This window comes from Petromyzon marinus, chromosome 67, assembly GCF_048934315.1.
Source record: "Petromyzon marinus isolate PM22_M1 ecotype Great Lakes invasive population chromosome 67, UKy_Petmar_22M1.pri1.0, whole genome shotgun sequence".
Taxonomy (NCBI): Eukaryota; Metazoa; Chordata; class Hyperoartia; order Petromyzontiformes; family Petromyzontidae; genus Petromyzon; species Petromyzon marinus.
Window position 1 is genome coordinate 1,424,987 of NC_133733.1, and position 22,317 is coordinate 1,447,303.

Here is a 22,317-nt window from a genome sequence, read left to right on the forward strand (position 1 = left end):
ACTTCACGGGCTGGGTGCTAGGGTAGTGTTAGTGCTGGGTGTTGGTGCTGGGTGTTAGTGCTGGGTGCTGGGAGTTAGTGCTGGGTGTTGGTGCTGTGTGTTGGTGCTGGATGCTGGGTGTTAGTGCTGGGTGCTGGGTGTTGGTGCTGGGTGTTGGTGCTGGATGTTAGTGCTGGGTGTTAGTGCTGGGTGTTGGTGCTGGGTGTTAGTGCTGGGTGCTGGGGCAGGGTGTTAGTGCTGGGTGTTAGTGCTGGGTGCTGGGTGTTGGTGCTGGGTGTTGGTGCTGGATGTTAGTGCTGGGTGTTAGTGCTGGGTGTTGGTGCTGGGTGTTAGTGCTGGGTGCTGGGTGTTGGTGCTGGGTATTGGTGCAGGGCGTTGGTGCAGGGTGTTGGTGCAGGGTGTTGGTGCTGGGTGTTGGTGCAGGGTGTTGGTGGAGGGTGTTGGTGCAGGGTGTTAGTGCTGGGTGTTGGTGCTGGGTGTTGGTGCTGGGTGTTGGTGCTGGGTGTTAGTGCTGGGTGCTGGGTGTTGGTGCTGGGTGTTGGTGCTGTGTGTTAGTGCTGGGTGCTGGGTGTTGGGTGTTGGTGCTGTGTGTTGGTGCTGGATGCTGGTGCTGGGTGTTGGTGCTGGGTGTTAGTGCAGGGTGTTAGTGCTGGGTGCTGGGTGTTGGTGCTGGGTGTTAGTGCTGGTGTTGGTGCTGGGTGTTGGTGCTGTGTGTTGGTGCTGGATGCTGGTGCTGGGTGTTGGTGCTGGGTGTTAGTGCTGGGTGTTAGTGCTGGGTGTTGGTGCTGGGTGTTGGTGCTGGGTGTTAGTGCTGGGTGTTAGTGCTGGGTGCTGGGTGTTAGTGCAGGGTGTTAGTGCAGGGTGTTAGTGCAGGGTGCAGGGTGTTAGTTCAGGGTGCTGGGTGTTGGTGCTGGGTGTTAGTGCAGGGTGCAGGGTGTTAGTGCAGGGTGCTGGGTGTTAGTGCTGGTGTTGGTGCTGGGTGTTGGTGCTGTGTGTTGGTGCTGGATGCTGGTGCTGGGTGTTGGTGCTGGGTGTTAGTGCTGGGTGTTAGTACTGGGTGTTGGTGCTGGGTGTTGGTGCTGGGTGTTAGTGCTGGGTGTTAGCGCTGGGTGCTGGGTGTTAGTGCAGGGTGTTAGTGCAGGGTGCAGGGTGTTAGTTCAGGGTGCTGGGTGTTGGTGCTGGGTGTTAGTGCAGGGTGCAGGGTGTTAGTGCAGGGTGCTGGGTGTTGGTGCTGGGTGTTAGTGCAGGGTGCAGGGTGTTAGTGCAGGGTGCAAGGTGTTAGTGCAGGGTGTTAGTGTAGGGTGCTGGGTGTTGGTGCTGGGTGTTAGTGCTGGGTGTTGGTGCAGGGTGTTAGTGCTGGGTGCTGGGTGTTAGTGCTGGGTGCTGGGTGTTGATGCAGGGTGTTGGTGCTGGGTGTTGGTGCTGGGTGTTAGTGCAGGGTGCTGGGTGTTGGTGCTCCTCACAGGAGAGGCGTTGACCTTCGCACTGCGCTGTCGCCGCCCTCTTCCTCCGCAGGGCCCGAGCCCTCTGACTGCGCACACACAGACAAAGGTCCCCCGTTTAGCCTCTAACAGACTGTAGGGGCAAGTGTTGTTAGCGAGCACCTAGCGTGTGGTGGTGGTAGTAGTGTGTGGTGGTGGTGGTAGTGGCTGTGGTAGTAGCGTGTGGTGAAGTGGTGGTGGTAGCAGTGTGTGGTGGTGGTGGTAGTGTTGGTGGTAGTGGCTGTGGTAGCAGTGTGTGGTGGTGGTGGTAGTAACTGTGGTAGCAGTGTGTGGTGGTGGTGGTAGCAGTGTGTGGTGGTAGTGGTAGTGGCTGTGGTAGTAGTGTGTGGTCTTGGTGGTAGTGGCTGTGGTAGCATTGTGTAGTGGTGGTGGTAGTGGCTGTGGTAGCAGTGTGTGGTGTTGGTGGTGGTAGTGGCTGTGGTAGTAGCGTGTGGTGGTGGTAGTGACTGTGGTAGTAGCGTGTTGTGGTGTTGGTGGTGGCTGTGGTAGTAGCGTGTGGTGGTGGTGGTGTTGGTGGTGGTAGTGGCTGTGGTAGCAGCGTGTGGTGGTGGTGGTAGTGGCTGTGGTAGCAGCGTGTGGTGGTGGTGTTGGTGGTGGTAGCAGTGTGTGGTGTTGGTGGTGGTAGTGGCTGTGGTAGTCACCGCAGTGCCGCTCGGTCTCGCGCCTCCACGCGCCGCTCCTCGCCACCGTGGGCGGCGTGGGGCAGCGTGGAGACCCCCCCGGGGGCAGCGCCCCACAGCAGCTCCTCCAGCCGCTGTAGCAGAGACAGCAGCTCCCCCGGCAGGCCGCAGCACTCACCACAGTAGCCACCCTGGGTGGGGTGGGGTGAGGTGGGGTGAGGTGGGGTGAGGTGAGGTGGGGGCAGGGTGAGGTGGGGTGGGGTTGGGTGGGGTGGGGTGGGGTTGGGTGGGGTTGGGTGGGGTGGGGTGAGGTGAGGTGGGGTGAGGTGGGGTGGGGTGAGGTGGGGTGGGGTGGGGTTGGGTGGGGTAGGGTGAGGTGGGGTGGGGTTGAGTGGGGTGGGGTGGGGTTGGGTGGGGTTGGGTGGGGTGGGGTGAGGTGGGGTGAGGTGGGGTGGGGTGGGGTGAGGTGGGGTGGGGTGGAGTGAGGTGAGGTGAGGTGGGGTTGGGTGAGGTGGGGTGAGGTGGGGTTGGGTTGGGTGGGGTAAGGTGGGGTGGGGTTGGGTGGGGTGAGGTGGGGTGGGGTGAGGTGGGGTGAGGTGGGGTGGAGTGGGGTGGGGTTGGGTGGGGTGAGGTGGGGTGGGGTTGGGTGGGGTTGGGTGGGGTGGGGTGGGGTTGGGTGGGGTGGGGTTGGGTGGGGTGGGGTGGGGTGGGGTTGGGTGGGGTTGGGTGGGGTGGGGTGGGGTTGGGTGGGGTTGGGTGGGGTGGGGTGGGGTTGGGTGGGGTGGGGTTCGGTGGGGTTGGGTGGGGTGAGTGTGGGTGGGGTGGGGTTGGGTGGGGTGGGGTGGGGTGAGGTGGGGTGAGGTGGGGTGGGTGGGGTTGGGTGGGGTGGGGTTGGGTGGGGTTGGGTGAGGTGGGGTGAGGTGGGGTGGGGTTGGGTGGGGTGGGGTTGGGTGGGGTGGGGTTGGGTGGGGTTGGGTGGGGTTCGGTGGGGTTGGGTGGGGTGGGGTGAGTGTGGGTGGGGTGGGGTTGGGTGGGGTGGGGTTCGGTGGGGTTGGGTGAGGTGGGGTGAGGTGGGGTGGGGTGGGGTGGGGTTGGGTGGGGTTGGGTGGGGTGGGCTTGGGTGGGGTTCGGTGGGGTGGGGTGAGTGTGGGGGTGAGTGGAGAGGTGAGTGAAAGGTGAGTGTGGGTGAGTGTGGGTGAGTGTGGGTGAGTGGGGAGGTGAGTGTGGGTGAGTGTGGGTGAGTGTGGATGAGTGGAGAGGTGAGTGTGGGTGAGTGTGGGTGAGTGGTGAGGTGAGTGTGGGTGAGTGTGGGTGAGTGGTGAGGTGAGTGTGGGTGAGTGGTGAGGTGAGTGTGGGTGAGTGTGGATGAGTGGTGAGGTGAGTGTGCGTGAGTGGAGAGGTGAGCGTGGGTGAGTGGTGAGGTGAGTGGAGAGGTGAGTGTGGGTGAGTGGGAGGTGAGTGTGAGTGAGTGTGGGTGAGTGTGGGTGAGTGTGGGTGAGTGGAGAGGTGAGTGTGGGTGAGTGTGGGTGAGTGTGGGTGAGTGGAGAGGTGAGCGTGGGTGAGTGGTGAGGTGAGTGTGGGTGAGTGTGGGTGAGTGTGGGTGAGAGGTGAGGCGAGTGTGTGGGTGAGTGGTGAGGTGAGTGTGTGGGTGAGTGGTGAGGTGAGTGTGTAGGTGAGTGGTGAGGTGGTAATGGCAGCCACTCACCCCGCTTGTCCTCACGTCCTCACCCTCCCCCTCCACCCCCAGGCTGCACGTGGGGAGACGTCGCCCACAGAGGTCGCAGAGCGGCGGCGACCCCTGCACAGACGCAGCGGCAGCAGCGGGGTCCTGCATCCTCGCAGCGGCGAGAGAAGCCGGACACCACGTGGCACGTTCACACGCTACACTACACTATACACTACACTACTATACACTACTACACACTACACTATACACTACACTATACACTACACTACTATACACTACACTACTATACACTACACTATACACTACTATACACTACACTACTATACACTACACTACTATACACTATACACTACACTAATATACACTACACTATACACTACACTATACACTACACTACTATACACTACACTATACACTACACTAATATACACTACACTATACACTACACTATACATGACACTACTATACACTACACTATACACTACCATATACTACACTATACACTACACTACCATACACTACACTATGCACTACACTACCATACATTACACTATACACTACACTACCATACACTACACTATACACTACACTACCATACACTACACTATACACTACACTACACACTACACTATACACTACGCTATACACTACACTACACACTACACTATACACAACACTATACACTACACTACTATACACTACACTACTATACAATACACTATACACTACACTATACACTACACTACTATACACTACACAATACACTACACTACTATACACTACTTACACTACACTATAGACTATACACTACACTACAATACACTACTATACACTACACTATACACTACAGGGTGTTGGTGCAGGGTGTTGGTGCTGGGTGTTGGTGCAGGGTGTTGGTGCAGGGTGTTGGTGCAGGGTGTTAGTGCTGGGTGTTGGTGCTGGGTGTTGGTGCTGGGTGTTGGTGCTGGGTGTTAGTGCTGGGTGTTAGTGCTGGGTGCTGGGTGTTGGTGCTGGGTGTTGGTGCTGTGTGTTAGTGCTGGGTGCTGGGTGTTGGGTGTTGGTGCTGTGTGTTGGTGCTGGATGCTGGTGCTGGGTGTTGGTGCTGGGTGTTAGTGCAGGGTGTTAGTGCTGGGTGCTGGGTGTTGGTGCTGGGTGTTAGTGCTGGTGTTGGTGCTGGGTGTTGGTGCTGTGTGTTGGTGCTGGATGCTGGTGCTGGGTGTTGGTGCTGGGTGTTAGTGCAGGGTGTTAGTGCTGGGTGTTGGTGCTGGGTGTTAGTGCTGGGTGTTGGTGCTGGGTGTTAGTGCAGGGTGCTGGGTGTTAGTGCAGGGTGTTGGTGCTGGGTGTTAGTGCAGGGTGTTAGTGCAGGGTGTTGGTGCTGGGTGTTAGTGCAGGGTGTTGGTGCTGGGTGTTGGTGCTGGGTGTTAGTGCTGGGTGTTAGTGCTGGGTGTTAGTTCAGGGTGTTAGTGCAGGGTGTTAGTGCAGGGTGCAGGGTGTTAGTGCAGGGTGCTGGGTGTTGGTGCTGGGTGTTAGTGCAGGGTGCAGGGTGTTAGTGCAGGGTGCTGGGTATTGGTGCTGGGTGTTAGTGCAGGGTGCAGGGTGTTAGTGCAGGGTGCTGGGTGTGGGTGCAGGGTGTTAGTGCAGGGTGTTAGTGCAGGGTGCTGGGTGTTGGTGCTGGGTGTTAGTGCTGGGTGTTGGTGCAGGGTGTTAGTGCTATACACAACACTATACACTACACTACTATACAATACACTATACACTACACTATACACTAAACTACTATACACTACACAATACACTACACTACTATACACTACTTACACTACACTATAGACTACACTATACACTACACTACAATACACTACACTACTATACACTACACTATACACTACACTATAGTGTAGTGTATAGTGTAGAGCTGAGTGGACTTGCCGATGACTGGTATCAGCGGTGTCAGGATCGGCATCTGTGGAGGAGGCTCGTGAAGAACGCTACCGGGCAGTTTGAGGCAGTCGCCATCGAAGCGTGGAGGAGCGATGCTCACAACAATGAGCGGAGCGCCGGGTGGCTCAAGCACAGCAGGTTGGCACAGTAGGGGGCACAGGTGGTGCATCAGCCAGTCATCTTAGTCAGTCGACCCATGGCACCTGGGTCTGCCCCGTGACCTCCTGCCCGCGGACATTCGTCATTTCACGTGGCCTCAACGTGCACATCGCCTGGCACAAGCGTCGTGGTGACGTCACCGCCACTTAGTGGCAAATGGCGGTTGTTGTTGTTGAGTGTGTCTGTCTGTATATCTCTGTGTCTGTATGTGTGTGTGTCTGGCAAAACAACCCCCTACCTCCTCGCGGTGCCGGACGGGCAACTCTGTCGTGGACATTGCTGTAGGGGGAGGGCCAATTCCGATTGGCTCCTCCCCTCATGGTGTCTGTGACCACCACAGGGGCTAAACGGGGGCTCTGGATGGGTGCGAGGGGCTGGTAACCCCTGCACCTTCAAAACATTGCCACGAAACTACGACTTAAATATGTAACTAATAAGCTTGTGCCGGAGGCCCCGGGCGGACAGGCGTCTATGACGTCTCCTGGCCAAACCCCAATTGGCGGAGCCAAGAGATTGAATCTCTACCCTCGGGGCTCCTCCAGAAACAACGAAAAGCCACTTCGTTTGGCCACGTGGAATGTTCGAATGCTCACTGCGGAGGAGAGGCTGCCACTCCTCTGTCGGGAGCTGGACCGGTACCGCCTGGATCTCTGTGGCATTCAGGAGGTCCGGTGGACCGGTTCTGGCTCCTGCCACCATGAGGGGTGGACAGTCCTCTACTCGCAAACTGCCAAACAACAGGGTGTGGCTCTTCTTTTGAACAAAAGAATGAAAGGAGCGTGGGAGCGTGGCGGTGAGGTGTGAGAAGCTGTAAGCCCCAGGCTACTTTGGGCTCGCCTTCCCATCAATCGGAGGCGAGGATTGGTGGTCGTGGTTACTTATGCCCCCACCGAAGACGAACACCCATGGAGGGATGCAGGCAAAGCCGATGAGTCAGATGCCTTCTATGACCTCCTGTCACAGGTGCTGGCTAAAGTGGCCCCTCGGGATAGAGTCATCTTGTAGGGTGACTTCAATGCCCGAGTTGGTCATGATGCTGGCACCTGGTCTGGAGTGATTGGAGGGCATGGGCTGGATCAGCTCAATAACAACGGTAGGAGGCTGCTAGATTTTTGTGCAGCCCATGGGCTTATAATTACCAACACGCTGTTCCGGCATCGGCGCATCCACACAACATCATGGATGCATGCCGGGTCCAAGCAAGAACATCTGCTAGACTACATAGTGACAGACCAGCGGATGCGAGCCCATGTCCTTGACACCAGGACCTACCGTGGAGCTGATCTGTCCTCTGACCATCAACTTGTCATCTGTAAGAAGCGCGTGCCATTCTTCCGCTCCGGTGGTGGGTGTACACCCAGGACCCCATTCCAACCAAAAGTGGCCTGGTCTCAGTTATCTGATGAAAGTTGCAAGCGAGAATTTCATCATCGCCTGCGGCTGGGGTTGGCATCGTCCCCCACTCCTCCTGATGTCGAGGGTAAATGGGCGAGGTTTAGGACTGTGACTCATGCAGCTGCAATGGCTGCTTTGGATACGGGGTCCAGACCTCCCTAGAGACGCTGGCTGACAGAGGAGGTGTTCAGGATGGTTGAGAAAAAGCGACAGGCCCACTGTCATCGGCTACAGAATCCCACGTCAGAAAATGAGGAGGCTTACCGCAGCCTTCCCTCGGAGGTTCGGAGAGCCGTGAGGCGCTGCAAGGATGGGTGGTGGTAGCGGGTTGCTGAGGAGATGGAGTCTGCCTCAGTGGCCCACGATCACAAATTTCTATTTAACTCCATCAAAAAAGTAACCTGCAGCGCCACACCTATTACCATCATTAGGGGAAAAAACGGTGATCCAATCTCCGACCCCCAGGAACAGGTTTGCAGATTTGCTGAGCATTTCTGCGAGGCCCTGGGGGAGGGAAAATCCCTCAGCCAGGAAAACATCGTGTCACCCCCTGTGAGTGGCTGGCTGAAGTGCCATCTGTTGAGGAAGTACTGAAGGCGATCCGGAGTCTGAGACCAGGAAAGGCAGCGGGCAGAGATGATCTCCCAAGCGAAATGCTGAGGGAGGGTGGCGTTTGTGCACAGACTGCCCTATATGACATCATAACAACAGTCTGGACCACTAGACAGGTTCCGCAAGATTGGAAGGATGCCCTGGTGGTCCCCCTCTTTAAGAAGGGGGACCGCACAGACTGTAACAACTACAGGGGCATCTCACTCCTTAGTGTGCCGGGAAAGGTCCTGGCAAGGATTATTCAACATTGCCTTGCCAGGCACGCTGAGGAGAGGATGGCGGAGCCCCAATGCGGTTTCACGAAATGGCGGTCCTGCACAGATGCCATATTTTCTGTCCGTCTGCTACAGCAAAGGTGTAGGGAATTCCAGCAAGACCTACATCTCTGCTTTATTTACCTGATCAAGGCATAAGATACCATCAATAGGCCTGGGCTCTGGGTTGTTCTTCGTGCTTTTGGAGTACCTGACCCTCTGCTCATGATCATTAAGGACCTTCATGATGGTGAGCGGGCCCGGGTAAAACTACGTGGCCGGGAGTCAGAGCCATTCCCTGTACACCTTGGGGTGCGACAGGGATGTCCTCTGGCTCCCACATTATTTAACATCTACTTTGACCACGTAGTTCGTGAAGCCTTCAATAGCTGTACCGGGGGAATCTCCATATGGACAGATATAATGGGAGGCTGATCGATGCCCGGGTGCGGTCAAGGGATGGCTCCCTATTGCTCAACCACGTTATGTATGGCGATGATTTGGTAATAGCTGCTCATTCAGAGGAGGAGTTGGAGACGCTGCTGCTGAGACTGGAGCGTGCTACTAAGAGATGGGGCCTTACCATCAGCCCCCCCAAAACTAAGCACCTGCCTGGGTATTTTCTACCATCGGACACTCCACTCCCACAACTCCCAATCGGTGATGGGGCAGTTGTGGAGAGAGTGGAGAGTTTCCCATACCTGGGAAGTGTGCTTATGACCGGCTCCAGTTTAACAGAAGAGGTCTCACTCCGAATCAGTCGAGCGGCAATATCTTTTCATCGGTTGTGTAATGCTGTGTGGAAGCTACCTGGTCTGTCGCTCCGCACTAAGCTTCAGGTCTTCTCGGCCACGGTCATTCCCTCCCTTCTCTACGCTTGCGAAACGTGGACCCCCCTAATGGAACATCTTCGCCGGTTAGAAACATTTAGGCTGGCCTGCCTACGATCCATCCTGGGTTTAACCAGACTGGATTGTGTGAGGAGCTCACAAATCCTTGAAAGATCTGGGCAAGGTCCCATCGGTGAGCTCCTCCGGCGGGCAAGGCTGCGATGGCTGGGTCATGTAGCCCGCATGCCCAGCCACCGCATGCCGAAACAGCTTTTGTTCGGCCGGATTGAGGGGGTTAAACGGGCGCGGCATGGGCTAGAGAAGAGATGGAGTGATGTGGTACAGGAGGACTTGGAGCTGAGTGGACTTGCCGATGACTGGTACCAGCGGTGTCAAGATCGGCCTCTATGGAGGAGGCTCGTGAAGGACGCTACTGGGCAGTTGGAGGTAGTCGCCCTCCAACAACAACGGAGGGCGGAGGAGCGACGCTCACAATAACGAGCGGAGCGCCGGGTGGCTAAAGCACAGCAGGTTGGCACAGTAGGGGGCACAGGTAGTGCATCAGCCAGTCATCTTAGTCAGTTGACCCGTGGCACCTGGGTCTGCCCCGTGACCTCCTGCCAGCGGGCGTTCGACACTCCACGTGGCCTCAAGGTGCACATGTCCTGGCACAAGCGTCGTGTGTGACGTCACCGCCACTTAGTGGCGAATGGCGGTTGTTGTTGTTGTGTATGTATGTGTGTGTATGTGTGTCTGTATGTATGTGTGTGTCTGTGTGTGTGTATGTGTGTATGTATGTGTGTATATGTGTGTATGTGTGTCTGTATGTGTGTATGTGTATGTATGTGTGTGTATGTGTGTGTATGTGTGTGTATGTGTGTGTGTGTATGTGTGTGTGTGTGTATGTGTGTGTGTATGTGTGTGTCTGTGTGTGTGTATGTGTGTGTATGTATGTGTGTATGTATGTACGTGTGTATGTGTGTGCATGTATGTGTGTATGTGTGTGTGTATGTGTGTATGTGTGTATATCTCCGTTTATATGTGTGTATGTGTGTATATCTCCGTGTATGTGTGTGTATGTGTGTGTATGTGTGTGTGTATGTGTGTATATATGTATGTGTGTATGTGTGTGCATGTATGTGTGTATGTGTGTGTGTGTATGTGTGTATATCTCCGTTTATGTGTGTATGTGTGTATATCTCCATGTATGTGTGTGTATGTGTGTGTATGTGTGCATGTGTATGTGTGTGCGTGTGTATGTGTGTGTGTGTCTCTGCGTGCGTGCGCTCTGACCCCTGTTTGTCCAGCACTCAGCCTGCGGGGCTCCGTGCGCTCACGACGGAAGGGGAAGGCTGCGGGTGGCCGGTGGCGAGGAAGGGAAGCCCCCAACACCTTCCCAACTTTTACCCCACCCTGGACCTCCTGTAGTCAAGACAACCGCACACATGTAAACTATTTTAACGCTATTTCATTTGACTAGGTGTGAGGCCCCCACGACTCAGCTGCTGCTTGGCTCTTTTTCAGAAGCCGCCCGGCAATCACAAATGGAAGCTCGACCCAGGGGCTCATCATCATCATCACCGTCACGTGGAAATTCGTAGCAGCGGCCAAAACACTCGAAACGCGTGACGTCGATTCTAAATGTGGAAGGTAAAACCGGAGGAACCGGGGAAAAATCCACGCGACCAGAGAGAGAGAGAGACACACACGCAAAGTCCAAATATACAGCAGCAGCAGGCGTCGTCAGGGTCGGGGTAGAACCCACGACCTCTTGTAGACCAGGCGAGGTAGTCAACATCTCCTAGCCAGCGTGATGATGATGATAATGACGATACACAGACACGCAAAGTCCAATACACAGCAGCAGCAGCAGGCGTCAGAGTCGGGATCGAACCCACGACCTCCTGTAGACCAGGCGAGGTAGTTAACATCTCCTAGCCACCGTGATGATGACGAGAGAGAGAGACGCAGACTCCAAATATACAGCAGCAGCAGGCGTCGCCAGGGTCGGGATCGAACCCACGACCTCCTGTAGACCAGACGAGGTAGTTAACATCTCCTAGCCACCGTGATGATGATAATGACGATAGACAGACACGCAAAGTCCAAATACGCAGCAGCAGCAGGCGTCAGAGTCGGGATCGAACCCACGACCTCCTGTAGACCACACGAGGTAGTTAACATCTCCTAACCACCGTGATGATGATGATGATGACGATAGACAGACACGCAAAGTCCAAATATACAGCAGCAGCAGGCGTCAGAGTCGGGATCGAACCCACGACCTCCTGTAGTCCAGGCGAGGTAGTCAATATCTCCTAGCCAGCGTGATGATGACAGAGAGACACGCAGACTCCAAATATACAGCAGCAGGCATCGTCAGGGTCGGGATCGAACCCGCGACCTCCTGCATGTGCGCTTTCTTCTTATTGAGTTATTTATTTATGACGTGCGCACGACCATACCAACTCACGCGCCTTTGGTGGGGAGGACCGGCCCGTGCCAAGTCGCACGCCTTTGGCAGGAGTGAGGGGGACATTTTCTTTTGCGTAAAAAATAAAAGATCCGCTAAATGCTCAGGCAAATACTTCACTGTCTCATGTCCCCCCCCCCCACCCCGATGCGTGCGTGCAGTTACTACTACTATACAGTCGCTAGATGCTACCACTGTAGGCCGTAGATGTTACTGCAGAGCGGCCGGGGAGATCGTGGATGCGGGGGGGGGGGTCAGGGGTAGCAGCCCAGCCTGCCAAGGTGCCACCTCGGCCGGCTGGACAACCTTGGTGAGGCCAGAGGCTCTGCACGTGACTAGGCCTCACCACGCCACTCTGTCAGGTGAGTACTTTGTGCTATAGAGTCGATAAATACTGCTATAGAGTCAGTGTGTACTACTGTAGTGATAGCAGGTACCACCACAGTCGGTATGCACTGCTGTAATCATAGCAGGTACCACCGCAGTCGGTATGCACTGCTGTAATCATAGCAGGTACCACCTCAGTCAGTATTCACTACTGTAATAATAGCAGGTACCAGCACGGCATTCACTACTGTAATCATAGCAGGTACCACCACAGTCAGTATGCACTGCTGTAATCATAGCAGGTACCACCGCAATCAGTATGCACTGCTGTAATCATAGCAGGTACCACCAGAGCAGTATGCACTGCTGTAATCATAGCAGGTACCAACACGGTACACTGCTGTAATCATAGCAGGTAGCACCTCAGTCGGTATGCACTACTGTAACATAGCAGGATACCACCACAGTCGGTATGCACTGCTGTAATCATAGCAGGTACCCACCACAGCAGTATGCACTGCTGTAATAATATTTTTTAAGAGCCAGGTAACGCCGGGTACTTCCCGCTAGTACATAATTGATGTAGTTAGTGCGGCGTACAATCAGGCGAAGAGGAAAGATGAAGACCATTTGTGTTGACATCGAAACGTCGTGGGTTTCTTGCTATTATTATTGTTAATTTATTATTTGTATTTTATTTTTATTATTATTTTCAATTCATTTTTATAATTTTTATTTTATTTTTAAATCAGATTTTTTTTTTTTATATTTACGTAACTTTCCCGAAAGGACCAAGACTATGAGTGGGATTGTAGTTGCAGGCTAAGTCCGTTACACTCATAAATAATATTTGTAGCTAGTAAGAAAGAGATGAGTTGGTAGTGTGGGATTGCAGGCTGTGTGTGTGTGCTAAGCAGGCTGTGTGTGTGTGCTAAGCAGGCTGTGTGTGTGTGTGCTAAGCAGGCTGTGTGTGTGTGTGCTAAGCAGGCTGTGTGTGTGTGTGCTAAGCAGGCTGTGTGTGTGTGTGCTAAGCAGGCTGTGTGTGTGTGTGCTAAGCAGGCTGTGTGTGTGTGTGCTAAGCAGGCTGTGTGTGTGTGTGCTAAGCAGGCTGTGTGTGTGTGCTAAGCATGTTGTGTGTGTGTGTGTGCTAAGCAGGCTGTGTGTGTGTGCTAAGCATGTTGTGTGTGTGCTAAGCAGGCTGTATGTGTGTGTGCTAAGCAGGCTGTGTGTGTGTGCTATGCAGGCTGTGTGTGTGTGCTAAGCGTGTTGTGTGTGTGTGTGCTAAGCAGGCTGTGATGTGTGCTAAGCGTGTTGTGTGTGTGTGTGTGCTAAGCGTGTTGTGTGTGTGTGTGCTAAGCAGGCTGTGTGTGTGTGCTAAGCAGGCTGTGTGTGTGTGTGCTAAGCGTGTTGTGTGTGTGTGTGCTAAGCAGGCTGTGTGTGTGTGCTAAGCAGGCTGTGTGTGCTAAGCATGTTGTGGGTGTGTGTGTGCTAAGCGTGTTGTGTGCGTGTGTACTAAGCAGGCTGTGTGTGTGTGTGTGTGCTAAGCAGGCTGTGTGTGTGTGTGTGCTAAGCAGGCTGTGTGTGTGTGCTAAGCAGGCTGTGTGTGTGTGCTAAGCAGGCTGTGTGTGCGTGCTAAGCAGGCTGTGTGTGTGCTAAGCAGGCTGTGTGTGTGTGCTAAGCAGGCTGTGTGTGTGTATGCTAAGCAGGCTGTGTGTGTGTGCTAAGCAGGCTGTGTGTGTGCTAAGCATGTTGTGTGTGTGTGCTAAGCATGTTGTGTGTGTGTGTTCTAAGCGTGTTGTGTGTGTGTGTGTGCTAAGCGTGGTGTGTGTGTGTGCGCTAAGCGTGTTGTGTGTGTGTGCTAAGCGTGTTGTGTGTGTGCTAAGCATGTTGTGTGTGTGTGTGTGCTAAGCGTGTTGTGTGTGTGTGCTAAGCATGTTGTGTGTGTGTGCTAAGCAGGCTGTGTGTGTGCGTGCTAAGCAGGCAGTGTGTGTGTGTGCTAAGCATGTTGTGTGTGTGTGCTAAGCATGTTGTGTGTGTGTGCTAAGCATGTTGTGTGTGTGTGCTAAGCATGTTGTGTGTGTACGCTAAGCGTGTTGTGTGGGTGTGCTAAGCGTGTTACTTACCGCGGATTTACGCCCGTCGCTCATGGCCGTCAGCCTCGTCTCTGCTCCTCCGGTAAACTGAAAAGACAAAGAGAACAGCAGAAGGTGGTCGACATTGTTGTTGACATTGTTGTTGTTGACATTGTTGTTGACATGGTGGTTGTTGACATTGTTGTTGACATGGTGGTCGACATTGTTGTTGACATTGTTGTTGACATGGTTGTTGACATTGTTGTTGACATGGTGGTCGACATTGTTGTTGACATTGTTGTTGACATGGTGGTTGTTGACATGGTTGTTGACATGGTGGTTGTTGACATGGTTGCTGACATGGTGGTTGTTGACATGGTTGTTGACATGGTTGTTGTTGATATGGTGGTTGTTAACATGGTTGTTGTTGACATGGTTGTTGACATGGTGGTTGACATGGTTGTTGACATGGTGGTGCTTTATTAACACTGCCAGTGAAGGAGTTTGTGGGTGAACCCCACCGCGACTCTCAACATCACAGAGTGGCCTAAGCGAGCGAACTCTTGAGTCGAGTTAACAGAGCGATTGTTGTTGTTGTACGGATTGATAACAACAACAACCACCACCACCACCATCATCAACATCGTTTAAGGAACGAGGGTGATTAGAAGAGGTAACGGAATTACTGTTTAGGACAATCATCGTCGTCCGATTGCCAGTAATAGTTGGTGGTGGTAGTGGTGGTGGTAGTTGTGGTAGTAGTTGTGGTGGTAGTAGTGGTGGTAGTAGTAGTTGTGGTAGTAGTTGTGGTGGTAGTAGTTGTGGTAGTAGTTGTGGTGGTAGTAGTGGTGGTAGTAGTTGTGGTGGTAGTTGGTGGTAGTAGTAGTTGTGGTGGTAGTAGTGGTAGTAGTTGTGGTGGTAGTGGTGGTAGTGGTAGTAGTAGTTGTGGTGGTAGTAGTGGTGGTAGTAGTAGTTGTGGTGGTAGTTGGTGGTAGTGGTAGTAGTTGTGGTGGTAGTTGGTGGTGATAGTCGTGGTAGTTGTGGTTGGCAGTGGTAGTAGTTGTGGTAGTAGTGGTAGTAGTTGGTGGTGGTGGTAGTGGTGGTAGTAGTAGTGGTAGTAGTACTGGTAGTAGTAGTGATAGTACTGGTAGTAGTAGTTGTGGTAGTAGTTGGTGGTGGTAGTAGTAGTGGTAGTAGTGGTGGTAGTTGTACTGGTAGTAGTAGTTGTGGTAGTAGTTGGTGGTGGTAGTAGTAGTGGTAGTTGAGGTAGTAGTTGTGGTAGTAGTTGGTGGTGGTGATAGTAGTTGTGGTAGTAGTTGGTGGTGGTGGTAGTAGAAGTAGCGGTAGTAGTTGGTGGTGGTAGCAGTGGTAGTTGAGGTAGTAGTTGGTGGTAGTAGTTCTGGTAGTAGTTGTTAGTGGTAGTGGCAGTAGTTGGTGGTGGTAGTGGTAGTAGTTGGTGGTGGTGGTAGTAGTAGTAGTTGGTGGTAGTTGGTAGAAGTAGTTGTGTTAGTAGTTGGTGGTGGTAGTAGTTGTTGGTAGTTGGTGGTAGTAGTCTTTGGTGGTGATAGTAGTGGTGGTAGTAGTAGTTGTGGTAGTAGTTGGTGGTGGTAGTAGTTGTGGTAGTGGTAGTAGTAGTTGTGGTAGTAGTTGGTGGTGGTGGTAGTAGTTGTGGTAGTAGTAGTTGTGGTAGTAGTTGTGGTAGTAGTTGTAGTAGTAGTTGGTGGTGGTGGTAGTAGTTGTGGTAGTAGTAGTTGGGGTAGTTGTGGTAGTAGTAGTTGTGGTAGTAGTAGTTATGGTAGTAGTTGGTGGTAGTAGTAGTTGTGGTAGTAGTGGTGGTAGTATTAGTTGGTGGTGATAGTAGTGGTGGTAGTAGTAGTTGTGGTAGTAGTTGTGGTAGTAGTGGTAGTAGTTGTGGTAGTAGTAGTTGTGGTATTAGTTGTGGTAGTAGTTGTGGTAGTAGTGGTAGTAGTCGTTGTGGTAGTAGTGGTGGTAGTAGTAGTTGGTGGTGATAGTAGTGGTGGTAGTAGTAGTTGTGGTAGTTGGTGGTGGTGGGAGTAGTTGTGGTAGTAGTCGTTGTGGTAGTGGTGGTAGTAGTAGTTGTGGTAGTAGTTGCTGGTAGTAGTTGTGGTAGTGGTAGTAGTAGTTGTGGTAGTAGTAGTTGTGGTAGTAGTAGTTGTGGTAGTAGTTGGTAGTGGTGGTGGTAGTAATTGTGGTAGTAGTAGTTGTGGTAGTAGTGGTGGTAGTATTAGTTGGTGGTGATAGTAGTGGTGGTAGTAGTAGTTGTGCTAGTAGTTGTGGTAGTAGTGGTAGTAGTAGTTGTGGTAGTAGCAGTTGTGGTATTAGTTGTGGTAGTAGTAGTAGTGGTAGTAGTTGTGGTAGTAGTGGTAGTAGTTGGTAGTAGTGGTGGTAGTAGTAGTTGGTGGTGATAGTAGTAGTTGTGGTAGTAGTTGATAGTGGTGGTGGTAGTAGTTGTGGTAGTAGTAGTTGTTGTAGTAGTAGTTGTGGTAGTAGTTGTGGTAGTAGTTGGTAGTGGTGGTGGTAGTGGTAGTTGTGGTAGTAGTAGTTGTGGTAGTGGTAGTAGTTGTGGTAGTAGTTGTGGTAGTAGTAGTTGTAGTAGTGGTTGTGGTAGTAGTTGTGGTAGTGGTAGTTGTGGTAGTAGTTGGTAGTGGTGGTAGTAGTAGTTGTGGTAGTAGTTGTGGTAGTAGTAGTTGTGGTAGTGGTAGTTGTGGTAGTAGTTGGTAGTGGTGGTAGTAGTAGTGGTGGTGGTAGTAGTGGTGGTGGTAGTAGTAGTTGTGGTAGTAGTAGTTGTGGTAGTTGTGGTAGTAGTAGTTGTGGTAGTGGTAGTTGTGGTAGTAGTAGTAGTAGTTGTGGTAGTGGTAGTAGTAGTTGGTAGTAGTAGTTGTGGTAGTAGTTGGTAGTAGTTGTGGTAGTAGTGGAAGTAGTAGTTGTGGTAGTAGTTGTGGTAGTTGGTAGTAGTGGTGGTAGTAGTAGTTGGTGGTGGTGATAGCAGTGGTGGTAGTAGTAGTTGTGGTAGTAGTAGTTGTGGTAGTTGTGGTAGTAGTAGTTGTGGTAGTAGTAGTTGTGGTAGTAGTTGGTGGTGGTAGTAGTTGTGGTAGTAGTTGGTAGTGGTGGTGGTAGTAGTGGTAGTAGTAGTTGTGGTAGTAGTTGTGGTAGTAGTAATTGTGGTAGTAGTAGTTGTGGTAGAAGTTGGTAGTAGTTGTGGTAGAAGTAGTAGTTGTGGTAGTGGTGGTGGTAGTAGTTGTGGTAGTAGTAGTTGGTAGTTGTGGTAGTAGTAGTTGTGGTAGTAGTAGTTGTGGTGGTAGTAGTTGTGGTAGTGGTAGTAGTTGTGGTAGTAGTAGTTGTGGTAGTAGTTGTGGTAGTAGTTGTGGTAGTAGTAGTTGTGGTAGTGGTAGTAGTTGGTAGTAGTAGTTGTGGTTGTAGTTGGTAGTAGTTGTGGTAGTAGTGGTAGTAGTAGTTGTGGTAGTAGTTGTGGTAGTAGTTGGTAGTGGTGGTGGTAGTAGTTGTGGTAGTAGTTGTGTTAGTAGTTGTGGTAGTAGTAGTTGTGGTAGTAGTAGTTGTGGTAGTAGTAGTTGTGGTTGTGGTAGTAGTGGTGGCAGTAGTTGTGGTAGTCGTTGTGGTAGTAGTGGTGATAGTAGTTGTGGTAGTAGTTGTGGTAGTGGTAGTAGTGGTAGTAGTAGTTGTGGTAGTAGTTGTGGCAGTGGTAGTAGTTGTGGTAGTAGTAGTTGTGGTAGTGGTTGTGGTATTAGTTGGTAGTGGTGGTGGTAGTAGAGGTAGTAGTAGTTGTGGTAGTGGTAGTAGTTGTGGTAGTGGTAGTAGTAGTTGTGGTAGTGGTTGTGGTATTAGTTGGTAGTGGTGGTGGTAGTAGAGGTAGTAGTAGTTGTGGTGGTGGTAGTAGTTGTGGTAGTAGTAGTTGTGGTAGTAGTAGTTGTGGTAGTAGTTTGTATTAGTAGTTGTGGTAGTAGTAGTAGTTGTGGTAGTGGTTGTGGTAGTGGTGGTAGTATTTGTGGTAGTAGTTGTGGTAGTAGTTGTGGTAGTAATTGTGGTAGTAGTTGTGGTAATAGTAGTAGTTGTGGTAGTGGTTGTGGTAGTAGTTGTGGTAGTAGTTGTGGTAGTGGTAGTAGTAGTTGTGGTAGTAGTTGGTAGTAGATGTGGTAGTAGTAGTTGTGGTAGTAGTTGTGGTAGTAGTTGGTAGTGGTGGCGGTAGTAGTTGTGGTAGTGGTTGTGGTAGTAGTTGGTAGTAGTTGTGGTAGTAGTTGTGGTAGTAGTCGTTGTGGTAGTAGTAGTTGTGGTAGTGGTGGTGGTAGTAGTTGTGGTAGTGGTTGTGGTTGGTAGTAGTTGTGGTAGTAGTTGTGGTAGTAGTTGGTAGTGGTATTGGTGGTGGTAGTAGTTGTGGTAGTGGTTGTGGTAGTAGTTGTGGTAGTCGTGGTGGTAGTAGTTGTAGTAGTAGTTGTGGTAGTAGTAGTGGTAGTAGTAGTTGTGGTGGTAGTAGTGGTGGTGGTAGTAGTTGTAGTAGTAGTGGTAGTAGTTGTGGTAGTGGTAGTAGTTGTGGTAGTAGTAGTTGTGGTAGTAGTAGTTGTGGTAGTAGTTGGTAGTGGTGGTGGTAGTAGTAGTGGTGGTAGTAGTAGTTGTTGGCAATAGTAGTGGTGGTAGTAGTAGTAGTTGTGGTAGTAGTGGTGGTAGTAGTAGTTGGTGGTGATAGTAGTGGTGGTAGTAGTAGTTGTGGTAGTAGTTGTGGTAGTAGTAGTTGTGGTAGAAGTAGTTGTGGTAGTAGTAGTTGTGGTAGTAGTAGTTGTGGTAGTAGTTGTGGTAGTAGTAGTGGTGGTAGTAGTAGTTGGTGGTGATAGTAGTGGTGGTAGTAGTAGTAGTAGTTGTGGTAGTAGTGGTGGTAGTAGTATTTGGTGGTGATAGTAGTGGTGGTAGTAGTAGTTGTGGTAGTAGTTGTGGTAGTAGTAGTTGTGGTAGAAGTAGTTGTGGTAGTAGTAGTTGTGGTAGTAGTAGTTGTGGTAGTGGTAGTAGTAGTGGTGGTAGTAGTATTAGTTGTTGGTGGTGGTAGTAGTTGTGGTAGTAGTAGTTGTGGTAGTAGTTGGTGGTAGTAGTTGTGGTAGTAGTTGTGGTAGTAGTAGTTGTGGTAGTAGTTGGTAGTGGTGGTGGTAGTAGTTGGTGGTGATAGTAGTGGTGGTGGTAGTAGTGGTAGTAGTTGTTGTGGTAGTAGTAGTTGTGGTGGTAGTAGTGGTAGTAGTTGTTGTGGTAGTAGTAGTTGTGGTAGTGGTAGTAGTTGTGGTAGTAGTAGTTGTGGTAGTAGTAGTAGTTGTGGTAGTAGTAGTTGTGGTAGTGGTTGTGGTAGTAGTAGTAGTTGTGGTAGTAGTAGTTGTGGTAGTAGTAGTGGTTGTGGTAGTGGTTGTGTTAATATTTGCGGCTATAAACGAGACAGGAAGTGAGTAATGTTGGATGTTCAAAGTCGTAAATTGTTTAAAGTCACTGTTAGATCGTCTGCTGTTGTTATTTTATACAGAAAGTAGTCAGCGGCAACCAAACCTTTAGCTTTATTAAGGATAACTTAACGGAAATTTTAAGATAATTTAACGGATAACTTAGATATAATTTAAGTATAATTTAAAGATAATTTTACGATAATTGAAGGACACTTTTCAGTCTTAACGATGTCTTAACCTTTAGCTTTATTAAGGATTTATTAAGGATAATTTAAATAAAATTAAGAATATAAAATTATATTCTTGGTTCTTTCGAAAAATATTAAGGGAAACAATAAAATAATTTAAAAAACATAAAAATATTGTTTTATATTTTTATTATTATATTGTTTCCCTTCTACGTGGTGACTTTACCGAAAGAACCAAGAATATGAATCCCTGCAGTCACGAAAGCTTTAAATCAAAATTTAAAGAATATTGTAAGATAATTTAAAGGATAATTTAAATATAACTTAAGTATAATTTAAAGATAATTGAAGGATACTTTTAAGTCTTAACGAAGCCAAAGCTTTACGTTTATTAAGGATAATTTAACGAAAATTTTAAGATAATTTAAAGATAACTGAAGGATACTTTTAAGTCTTAACGAAGCCAAACCCTTAGCTTTATTGAAGATAATATAAAATTAATTATTAAGATAATTTAAAGAGAATTAAAAGGTAATTCATGGCTAATAAAAAAACTATTTAAAGATAATTTTTAAATCTTTAACGAATCCAAACCTTGAGCGTTGGTCCGGCCGCTTCCGGGTTAATGCCGTCGCCATGGCAACGCGCCGTCATGTGACGCGAGCGGCGCTTCCGATTGGTGGAGGGCGTCCCGTTGCATATGGTAGTTGGGATAAACACCGGCCGCCAGGTGCCCCGGGGGTTTTGATTCGCTAGTTAGGATAAGCGTCGGGAGATTTGATAAAAAAAAAGTCGTGCGGTGGATCGAGAATGGCTCTTGAGTTTTAACGTCAACAAAAGCTCATTTATGTTAAGCGTTTTCCTATTATTTTCCTCAGGAAAATGTCAACGTAACATCCTTTGTGTGGACCTCTATTTTTACCAGTACCAATAGGTTTTCCCGCCCTTTTTTTTCCCCTGGCGAACAAACAATTGCGTTAAGATGCTAAAACGCCAAACTGAAACCTTTAACAAGGAATCGTGTTTAAACTAACAAAAAACAAACTCGTGACAATATTTGCGTCGTCTTTAAAAAAAAAAACTGATTGGTCCAGTTTAACAACGCGTTATTTATAAATGTGTCGTAACGCCTCCACCACCCCGACACGGCCAAATCAGCAACAAAGTGTCACGTTGACAAAATGACAAAATTAGTTCACTACTTTGGGCCCCACACCTGCGTTCTTGTTGAAGAGTGAATCCACAACATTTAAAATTTGAGCAGTACTGTGACGTTTTCACCGTTACATTGCATTGCATTTATGGCTTTGGTGATTTCTAAAAAAAAAAAGTTTTTTGTGGTTTGGCCATACTTTTGTTTACTAATCTAAGTTTTCTTGTTGTTCACGAGGCAATTCAGATCTACAAACACAGACACAGTTTCAACCGAGAGGATGGTTTCAAATTAAGCAACCATTGGAAAGATGTTCTAAATGGAACCGAACATTAAACTAATTTTCAATGCTACAGTATATTTTTCAAGTAATGGTACCCCAAACTTTCGCAGCTCTTAAAAATTCCCCTTTTCACACCATCAATAGGTAAACTCCCCCCCCTCGCCAACGGGCATGTTCACCCGCATGTACACCACCTCTACACCGTTCATCATGCTAAGTCCGCCAATCAAATGCTAAATTTTTATGCTAATTCCTTTGTCAAGGCACCTTAATCCCTCTCACATAAGCTTAAAGGTGCACTGCCGTGTGCTACACCGTTCATCATGCTAAGTCGGCCAATCAAATGCTATTTTTTTATTCTAATTCCTTTGTCAAGGCACCTTAATTCCTCTCACACAGCTTAAAGGTCGCGGTCTGAGCTTGGCTCTGTTTCACTCCAGCGCTGTCTGCGAGACAGTCCCTTCAACCTGATGAAGGCCACTTGTGTTGTGGCCGAAACATCGTGATTTTTGTTGTTTTATTTTTTTACCTACGTTGGTGACTTTACCAAATAGAACCAAAGAGTATGGATCCTTGCAGTCACGAAAGCTTCAAATCTAGAAATTTATTTTTGATTTAAAGCTTTCGTGACTGCAGTAATTCATATTCTTAGCTCTTTCGGTAAAGTTACGTTGAAGGGAAACAATAAAATAATAAAAAATATAACATAAAAATTCTCACGACGTTTCGACCATAACGCAAACGGTCATCATCAGGTGCCGTTGGTTTTTCACACCTGATGATGACCGTTTGCGTTATGGTCGAAACGTCGTGAGAATTTTTATTGTTTTATATATATTTTATTGTTTTATTGTTTCCCTTCAACGTGACTTTACCGAAAGAGCTAGAATTTCTTGTTGTTGTTGTTGTTTGACTTGCATCCCACTGGGATTTTTTGCACACAGCGTTGGTGGTGTACGGTGATTATTTCAGGAATATTTTTGCTGTTTTTTTTCATGGATTTTTCTGTTTTGCACAGTCACGCATAGTCACTTTAAGATGTTTTCTTGTTCATGTTTTTGCTCTCGATTCAAGAGCCGAATGGCTCACAAGGGGCTCTCTACCAAAATAAAATGAAACTATGGAATTATGAAACTATGGTAATTACATCCAGCATCATCGGGCGAATTCGCCAGAATGGTGAAGCCCTGTCCACTTGCTTGATCCACACCAGAGGAAGATTTCTTTCAAGCCTCGTCTCAAGACGGTGATGGGCGCCCCAGAGGAAGCCACAAGGCGAATTGGCAGGCAAAAAAATTGGCGTCATCCGTCTTTGATTTGAAGCTTTCGTCACTGCAGGAATCCAAAATCTTTGGTTCTTTCATTGTG

General features: G+C 49.6%; 1 protein-coding gene across 2 annotated transcripts in view; it reads right to left on the minus strand.

The window, feature by feature from the left end:
• The window catches only part of LOC116937951 (glutamate-rich protein 6-like), a 45,321-nt gene extending 24,451 nt beyond the window's left edge, over positions 1-20,870 (minus strand). The window contains exons 1-6 of one of the 2 annotated variants that reach the window (XM_076054696.1): positions 20,108-20,870; positions 13,924-13,980; positions 10,294-10,422; positions 3,828-3,920; positions 2,144-2,313; positions 1,464-1,531 (exon numbers count right to left, since the gene is read on the minus strand). In XM_076054696.1, the coding sequence (XP_075910811.1) occupies positions 1,464-1,531; positions 2,144-2,313; positions 3,828-3,920; positions 10,294-10,422; positions 13,924-13,980; positions 20,108-20,167 (577 nt within the window). In that variant the 5' untranslated portion in view covers positions 20,168-20,870. Of the gene's footprint in view, positions 1-1,463; positions 1,532-2,143; positions 2,314-3,827; positions 3,951-10,293; positions 10,423-13,923; positions 13,981-20,107 lie in introns of both variants that reach the window. The other variant, XM_076054695.1, reaches the window with a different exon arrangement.
• Positions 20,871-22,317: the final 1,447 nt, after the last annotated feature.